Here is a 9,067-nt window from a genome sequence, read left to right on the forward strand (position 1 = left end):
GGGTGAAAATGATTTGGGGGTGAAAATGGGGATTTTGGGGATGGGGGTTTTGGGATGGAAATTTTGGGATTGGAACTTTGGGATGGAAATCTTGGGATGGGAATTCTTGGGATGGGAGCTTTGGGATGGGAAATTTTGGGATGGGGATTTTGGGAATGCAGTTCTGGGATGGGGGTTTTGGGATGGAAATTTTAGGAAGGGAATTTTGGGACGGGGATTTTTGGGGTGGGAATTTTGGGATGGAAAGTTTGGGATGGGAATTTTTGGGATGGGAGTTTTGGGAATGCAGTTCTGGGATGGGAATTTTTGGGATGGGAACTTTTGGAATGGGAATTTTGGGATGGGAATTTTTGGGATGGGAATTTTGGGAGGGGAGTTTTGGGATGGGAATTTTTGGAATGGGAATTTTGGGATGGGAATTTTTGGGATGGGAATTTTGGGAATGCCGTTCTGGGCTGGGAGTTTCGCGACTGGAGCTCCTGGCAGTGCCCGGGGCCGGCTCGGAGCCTCCCGGGCCGCTCCCGCTCCCTCGCCGCCGTTCCACGGCTCTGTGACGGTCCCGCCGCGGAACCGGGGCCGCCCTGTGACGTCACCCCCGGGCGGGGACCCCGGGGAGCGGCGGGCACCGGCGGGCCGGGGGCTCTGCCGCGGTCTCGCTGTCCCCAGCATGGCTCCGCTCTGGCTCCTGGTCCTGCTGGCCGCGGCCGCCCCCGCCCGGGCCACCTGGGACTCCTGCGAGTAGGTGCCCGCAGCCGGGGGTCCCCGGGGGTCCCCGAGGTCACCCGAGGGTCCCCCGAGGGTCCCCCGAGGTCACCCGGGGGTCCCCGAGGTCGCAGCCCCGTGCCCGTGCCAGGCTCTGGCACAGCTGCTCTGGCACCAGCGAGGGGACACGTGTGGCACCGGGGGTCCCTGTCCTGGGTCGGGGTGTCCCTGTCCCGTGTCCCTGTCACTGTCCCCGTGCCCTGTCCCCGTCCCTGACCCTGTGTCCCTGTCCCGTGTCCCTGTCCCTGTCCCTGTCCCGTGTCCCTGTCCCTGTCCCCGTGTCCCTGTCACTGTCCCGTGTCCCTGTCGCAGCCCAGGGCTGGCACAGCCGCTCAGGCAGGACCAGTGGGTGTCGCTGTCCCCTCTGTCCCCATCCCTGTCCCCTGTGTCCCTGTCCCCTCTGTCCCTGTTCCTGTCCCTGTCCCCATCCCTGTCCCTGTCCCCTGTGTCCCCGTCCCCGTGTCGCTGTCCCCACGCTGTCGCTGTCCCCCAGCGGTACCTGCGGTCTCCAGCCCATGGCCGAGGAGTTCGGCGGCAGCTCCGGGGCCGTTCGCGGGGCCTGGCCGGGGCTGGCGAGCGTCCAGGACCCGCTGCGGGCCGGCAGCGGCCACGTGTGCGGCGGGAGCCTGATCGCCCCGGGCTGGCTGCTCACGGCCGCCCGCTGCCTGCCCAGCCGGGGTGGGCCCGGGATATCCCCGGGATGGGCTGGGATGGAGCTGGGATGGGCTGGGATGGGCTGGGAGACACCCGGGATGGGCCAGGATGGGCTGGGATGGACCCAGGATATCCCTGGGATGGGCTGGGATGGAGCCAGGGTGGGCTGGGGTGGGCCAGGATACAGCCGGGATGGGCCTGGGATATCCCCGGAATGGGCTGGGATGGGCCCGGGATATCCCTGGGATGGACCCGGGATGGGCTGGGATATCCCTGGGATGGGTCTGGGGTGATCCGGGATGGGCTGGGATGGGCCTGGGATGGACCCGTGATATCCCCAGGATGGACCTGGGATGGGCGGGGATGGGCCTGGGATGGAGCCGGGATACACCCGGGATGGGCTGGGATGGGCCCATGATAACCCTGGGATGGGCCGGGGTGGATGCGGGGTGGATGCAGGATATCCCCGGGATGGCCTGGGATGGGCCCGGGAGACTTCGGGATGGCCACAGAGGGCTCCAGGGTGGCTCTGGGATGGTCCTGGAATGGCCCCAGAAAGCACCGGGATGATCCGGAATGGCCCTGGGATGGCCCCGAGGAGCTTCGGGATGATCTGGGATGCTCCGGGACAGCCTCGGGATGTCCCCGAGAAACCCCGGGATGGCCTCGGGGGGCTCCGGGATGATCACGATGGCCCAGAAAAACTAAATTTGGGGGGATTACCTGGGGTGGCCCCAGAAAGCTCTGGGACTATCCGGGATGGCCCCGGGAAGCTCCAGGATTATCCGGGATGGCCTTGGGAAGATGCAGGATGTCCTGGGATGGCCTCGGGAAGCTCCGGGATGTCCCGGGATGGCCTCGGGAAGCTCTGGGACTATCTGGGACAGCCCCGGGAAGATGCGGGATGTCCCGGGATGGCCTCGGGGGGCTCCGGGACTATCTGGGACAGCCCCGGGAAGATGCGGGATGTCCCGGGATGCCCCCGGGATGGCCTCGGGAAGATGTGGGGTTATCCGGGATGCCCCCGGGAAGCTCCGGGATGCCCCCGGGATGCCCCTGGGACAGCCCCGGGAATATGCGGGATGTCCCGGGATGCCCCCGGGATGCCCCCGGGAAGATGCGGGATGTCCCGGGATGCCCCCGGGAAGCTCCGGGATGCCCCCGGGATGCCCCTGGGACAGCCCCGGGAATATGCGGGATGTCCCGGGATGCCCCCGGGATGACCTCGGGAAGATGCGGGATGTCCCGGGATGCCCCCGGGATGGCCTCGGGAAGATGTGGGGTTATCCGGGATGCCCCCGGGAAGCTCCGGGATGTCCCGGGATGCCCTCGGGAAGCTCCGGGATGTCCCGGGATGCCCCCGGGAAGCTCCGGGATGCCCCCGGGAAGCTCCGGGATGTCCCGGGATGCCCTCGCTCCCCTCACGGCGCCGCTGCCCGCAGGAACGTCAGCTCGTGGCGGGTGGTGCTGGGCGCCGCCGACCTGAGCGACCCCGGGCCCGAGGCGCAGGTGCGGCGGGTGCTGCGGGCGCGGCGGCACCCGGGGCTGGACGTGGCGCTGCTGCAGCTGCAGCCGCCCGCAGAGTGCAGCGACTTCGTGCAGCTGGGCTGCGTCAGCGAGGCCGCGCCGCCGCGGGGGCCGCAGCGCTGCTACATCGCGGGCTGGGCCCGCCTGCAGGACACAGGTGAGGCCCGGGGGGCATGGGGGGCGCAGGTGAGGGCCGGGGGGGCACAGGTGAGAGCCGGGTGTGCCCATGGAGGGCACAGGTGAGAGCCGGGTGTGCCCATGGAGGGCACAGGTGAGAGCCGGGGGGCGCAGGTGAGAGCCGGGTGTGCCCATGGAGGGCACAGGTGAGAGCCGGGGGGGCCGCAGCGCTGCTACATCGCGGGCTGGGCCCGCCTGCAGGACACAGGTGAGGCCCGGGGGGGCATGGGGGGCACAGGTGAGGGCCGGGGGGCACAGGTGAGGGCCGGGGGGGGCAGGTGAGAGCGGGTGTGGTCATGGAGGGCACAGGTGAGAGCGGGGTGTGCCTGAGCTGGGCACAGGTGAGAGCGGATGTGTTCATGGTGGGCACAGGTGAGGGCCGGGGGGCACAGGTGAGAGCCAGGTGTGCCCATGGTGGGCACAGGTGAGAGCCGGGTGTGGTCATGGGGGACACAGGTGAGAGCCAGGTGGGGCTGAGCTGGGCACAGGTGAGAGCTGGGGGAAATGAGATGGGCACAGGTGAGAGCCAGGTGTGTCTGAGCTGGGTACAGGTGAGCCCCAGCTGTGTCCATCGTGGGCACAGGTGAGTGCCAGGTGTGTCTGAGCTGGGTACAGGTGAGTGCCGGGTGGGATGGGGGAGCACAGGTGAACCCCAGGGGTGTCTATTGTGGGCACAGGTGAGCAACGGGTGGGGCTGGGATGGGCACAGGTGAGAGCCAGGAGGAGTGGGGGGCACAGGTGGGCACAGGTGTATGCCAGGTGGGGCTGAGCTGGGTACAGGTGAGAGCCGGGTGTGCCCATCGTGGGCACAGGTGAGCCCTAGGTGGGGCTGAGCTGGGGCTGGGATCCCGCCAGGTCAGAGGTGAGTCCCAGCTGTGCCTCTGTGTCAGGTTACGGTCTCACCCTGGTCTCAGGTGTGTCCCAGGTGTGTCCCGAGGGTGGGCTGGGGTCCCTGGGATATGGGCTGGGGTCCCATAGAAGGCCCAGGTGTGTCCCAGGTGCCCCAGGTGTGTCCCAGGTGTACCCCAGGTGTGCCCAGGTGTGTCCTAGGCCAGGCTGGGGTCCCTCAGGTGTGCCCAGGTGTGGCCCAGGTGTGCCCCAGGTGCCCCAGGTGTGGCCCACATGTGCCCAGGTGCCCCAGGTGTGCCCCAGGTGTGCCCAGGTGTGCCCAGGTGCCCCAGGTGTGCCCAGGTGTGCCCCAGGTGTGCCCAGGTGCCCCAGGTGTGCCCAGGTGTGCCCAGGTGTGCCCAGGTGCCCCAGGTGTGCCCAGGTGTGCCCAGGTGCTCGCTCTCACGGCCCCGCCCCGGCCCCGCCCCCAGCCCCGCCCCGGGAGGTGCTGCGGGAGGCTCAGGTGCGGCTGCTCCCGCCCGAGCTCTGTGACGGCTCCGGGGCCGCGCCCTCCCCCCAGGTGTGCGCGGAGCACTCGCGGGGCGGCTCCGGCACCTGCCAGGTGAGCAGTCCCTGTCCGCTGCCGTTCCTTTTCCCGCTCCCGGTCCCCGCCCGGGTCCCGACCCTCTTCCCCTCTCCCCTCCTCTCCCTCTCCCCTCTCCCCCGTCCCTCTCCCCAGAGTGACCCCGGCGGGCCGCTCGTTTGCCGTTCCCGGGGCTCGGGGCCCTTCTGGCTCGTCGGGGTCTCCAGCGGCGGCCGCGGCTGCGTCTTCACCCCGGCCTGGCTCTTCAGCCGCTGGATCCTGCAGCAGCTCGGGACCCCCGGGACCCCCGAGACCCCCGCGGCCCCCGGGACCGCCGCGAGCCCCGACAGCGCCGGCGGCACCGGCGGCACCGGCCAGGAGCCCGCGGGGCCGAGCTCGGTGCTGCTGCGGTTCTTCTCCGTGCTGCGGGAGCTGCTCCGCTTCCTGCGGGACAGCGCGGGCTGAGCGCCGGGCACCGGCACCGGGACGGAGCGGCACCGGCACCGGGATGGAGCGGCACCGGCACCGGGATGAACGGGAATGCCCGCGGCACCGGCACCGCGATGGACGGGAATGCCCGCGGCACCGGCACCGGGATGCCCCGGTGTCCTGGGATGAGCATTCCCGGTGTGCCGGGACGAGAATGCCCGGGAATGCCCAGGGAACCGGGACGGGAATGCCCGGTGTGCCGGGATTGGCACTCCCGGTGTGCCGGGACGGGAATTCCCGGTGTCCTGGATGAGCATTCCCGCTGTCCCGGGACAGGAATTCCCGGTATCCCAAGACGAGAATTCGCTCCTGGACGATTATTCCCGGTGTCCCGGGACAGGAATTCCCTCCCAGACCATCCCTCCCGGTGTCCCGGGACAGGAATTCCCTCCCGGACCATCCATCCCTCCATCCCAAGATGAGAATTCGCTCCTGGACGATTATTCCCGGTGTCCCGGGACAGGAATTCCCTCCCGGACCATCCCTCCCGGTGTCCCGGGCCTGGCCCCGCCCGGTGCCCGCCCCGCGCGGCCCCGCTCCCCCGGGCGCTGTTTTTCAATAAAATCCGGCGATTTGCTCATTCCCGGTGCTCTCCGCCCCGTTCCGCTCCCGGGACACGCCAGGGGGCGGGGCTTGGGGAGGGGGCGGGGACAGGCGGGATGGGGATCATTAATATTAATTAGGGGGCGTGACCGCCAATAGAGCCCCATTCTCTCGGGGGCGTGTTTCCCCTCATTAATATTCATTAGGGGCGTGTAACCCCGAGGGGCGGGGCCGCGTGCTGCCCTCATTAATATTAAGTAACGCGGTTCAGGTTCAAATTAATGAGCCTGCCGGTTCCTCCTCATGAATGCTAATGAGGGGCGCTTCTGGCTGCCGCCTGATCATTAATATTCATGAGGGGGTGGAGGCTGCGGAGCCTCATTAGCGTTAATGAGGGCGCGGGCTGGTCATTAATATTCATGAGGCCTGCGGGGAGCCCGTCCCGGGGGCGTCCCGTGGTGCCACCCCCGTGTCCCCTCCGTGTCCCCCCAGGCCGGTGACACCGAGAGCTGCCGGGTGAGCCTGAGCCTGGAGCACTCCTTCGAGCTGGGTGAGGGACAGGGGACACTGGGGACACTGGGGACACTGGGGGCATCGGGGACACTGGGGACAGCGGGGACATTGGGGACACTGGGAGGATTGGGGACACTGGGGACATTGGGGACATTGGGGGCATTGGGGACACTGGGGACACTGGGGGCATTGGGGACATGGGGGACATTGGGGACATTGGGGACACTGGGAGGATTGGGGACATTGGGGACACTGGGGGGATTGGGGACACTGTGGGACATTGGGGGCATTGGGGACATTGGGGACACTGGGGACATTGGGGACCCCTGGGGGGACTGGGGACATTGAGGATTGGGGACGCTGGGGGCACTGGGAGGATTGGGGACACCGGGGACATGGGGCGTGGGCGACATGGGGACACTGAGCTGGGTGACAGGGTGGGGACACGGAGGTGGCACTGGGGGCACTGGGCTGAGGGTGGCACTGGGGACACAAGGATGGCACTGGGGACATGGGGACAGGGATGGCACTGGGGACATGGGGCAGGGGTGGCACTGGGGACAGGGGACCGGGCTGTCCCAGGTGCCAGCGCCATGTCCCAATGTCCCCATATCCCCGTGTCCCCTTGTCCCTGTGCCCTTTCCCTTGTCCTTGTCCCTCTCCCCATCCCTCTTCTTGTCCCCTGTCCTTCTCCTGTCCTTTGTCCCTCTCCCCTCTCCCCTGTCCCTTCTGTCCCTGTCCCTTGTCCCTGTCCCCTCTGTCCCTGTCCCCTCTGTCCCTGTCCCTGTCCCCTCTGTCCCTGCACCGAAGGGACATGGAGGTGACTCTGGGGTGACATTGGAGTGACATTGGGGTGACATCAGAGGGACATTGGGGGGACACCGGGTGACACTGAGGTGACAATGGGTGACACTGAGGTGTCCCCACAGGAGGTGGCAGCGCGGGACAGGCTGTACTAGGTGCGGGTCGGGGGGATGCAGGGTTCAGGGTGACACTGGGTGACACTGAAGTGTCCCCACAGGAGGTGGCAGCGCGGGACAGGCTGTACTGGGTGCGGGTCAGGGGGAGGGAAGGGTTCAGGGTGACACTGGGTGACACTGGGTGACACAGCAGTGACACTGAGGTGGCACTGTCCCCACAGGAGGTGGCAGCGCGGGACGGGCTGTACCGGGTGTGGGTCAGGGGGAGGGAAGGGGTCAGGGGGACACTGCGGCACACTGGGGGACACAGCAGTGACACTGGGTGACACTGAGGTGACACTGGATGACACTGGGTGACACTGAGGTGACAGCAGGGTGTCCCCACAGGAGGTGGCAGCGCGGGACGGGCTGTACCGGGTGCGGGTCCCCCGCAGGCCCCTGGGCCCGGGTGAGGAGGGGGACACCGAGTTTGTCACCTCCTTCGTGAGGGCGGTGAGTGACAGGGACACCTGGGACACCTGGGGACACCCTGGGCCACCTGAGCTGGGGACACCCCTGGGACACCTGTGGCACACCTGGGACATCCCTGTGTCACCCCTGGGACACACCTGGGACATCCTGGGGACACCTCTGGGACACCCGGGGGTCCTCCTGCCCCTTGTCCTCCCCGTGTCCCCCCACACCCCTGTCACCCTGCCCGTGTCCCCCGTGTCCCCCCCTGTCCCCCCGTGCCCTGTCACCCTGCTCCTCCCCCACTGTCCCCTCAGTGTCCTCACCCTGTACCCCTGTCCCCTGATGTCCCTGATGTCCCCCTGTGCCACCATGGCCCATGTCCTCCTGTCCCCTCACATGTCCCCTGTAGCACTGTCACCCATGTCCCCATGTCCCTGTCCCCTCCCATCCCCCTGTCCCCTCATGTCTCCCTGTGCCACCATCACCGTGTCCCCCTGTCCCCTCACGTGTCCCCATGTCCCATCCTGTGTCCTTGTGCCCATGTCCCCTCATGTCCCCATGTTGCCATGTCCCCATGTGCCCTTGGGGACATGGGGGGACACGGGGACATGAGAGGGACATGGGGACACAGGGACATGGGGGGACACTGACCGGGGATCCCCAACACCTGAGTGACACGGGGACATGGGGACACGGTGGGGACAATGGGGGACACCTGGGGACACGGTGGGACACTGAGGGACAGGCTGGGGACACTGTGGGGACCCTGGGGGGAATTTTGGGGCTGGTTCAGCTTTTGGGGAACATCCGTGGGGGCAGGGGGGGAGGTTTTGGGGTGGTCGTGGCCCCCTGTGTCCCCTCCCCATGTCCCCAGTGTCCCCAGTGTCCCCAACATCCCCAATCCCCCAGCGTCCTCCATTGTCCCCAATGTCCCCTCTGTGTCCCTAATGTCCCCGCTGTGCCCTGGCTGTCCCCAGTGCCCCCAATGTCCCTGATGTTCCCAATGTCCCCAGTGTTTTCAATGTTCCCAGTGTCCCCAGTGTCCCCAATGTCTCTTCTGTCCCCTGGCTGTCCCCAATGTCCCCAGTGTCCCCTGGCTGTCCCCAGTGTCCCCAGTGTCCCCAATGTCTCTTCTGTCCCCTGGCTGTCCCCAATGTCCCCAGTGTCCCCTGGCTGTCCCCAGTGTCCCCCGTGTCCCCAATGTCCCCAGTGTCCCCTGGCTGTCCCCAATGTCCCCAGTGTCCCCAGTGTCCCCAGTGTCCCCAATGTCCCCAATGTCCCCTGGCTGTCCCCAATGTCCCCTGGCTGTCCCCAGTGTCCCCAATGTCCCCAATGTCCCCAGTGTCCCCTGGCTGTCCCCAATGTCCCCTGGCTGTCCCCAGTGTCCCCAATGTCCCCAATTGTCCCCAGCCCCGAGACCGCCGCCTTCATCCGGCACCTGGAGCAGGAGCAGGCGCAGCGCGCCCGGAACCCCCAGGAGCAGAAATCCTTCTTTGCCAAATACGTGAGGGACCCCAAAACCACCCAGCCCCAAAAATCACCTGGGACACCCCAAAACAGCTGGGACACCCCAAAACTCACCCCAAAATCGCCTGGGAACCCCCAAAACCCACCCAAC

General features: G+C 67.3%; 1 protein-coding gene and 1 long non-coding RNA gene across 2 annotated transcripts; both read left to right on the forward strand.

The window, feature by feature from the left end:
- The first annotated feature begins 442 nt into the window (after positions 1–442).
- LOC121339675 (acrosin-like) lies at positions 443–4,996 on the forward strand. Its single transcript, XM_041411656.1, has 5 exons — positions 443–738; positions 1,256–1,444; positions 2,859–3,100; positions 4,440–4,570; positions 4,688–4,996. The coding sequence occupies exons 1-5, from the start codon at positions 443–445 to the stop codon at positions 4,994–4,996; spliced, it is 1,167 nt and encodes a 388-aa protein (XP_041267590.1).
- Positions 4,997–6,048: 1,052 nt separating this feature from the next.
- LOC121339677 lies at positions 6,049–9,001 on the forward strand. The gene is made up of 3 exons (XR_005953208.1): positions 6,049–6,113; positions 7,384–7,488; positions 8,860–9,001. It is a non-coding gene; the product is annotated as an uncharacterized LOC121339677 (long non-coding RNA).
- Positions 9,002–9,067: the final 66 nt, after the last annotated feature.

This window comes from Onychostruthus taczanowskii, unplaced genomic scaffold, assembly GCF_017590055.1.
Source record: "Onychostruthus taczanowskii isolate IOZ18803 unplaced genomic scaffold, ASM1759005v1 scaffold369, whole genome shotgun sequence".
NCBI classification, from domain to species: domain Eukaryota; kingdom Metazoa; phylum Chordata; class Aves; order Passeriformes; family Passeridae; genus Onychostruthus; species Onychostruthus taczanowskii.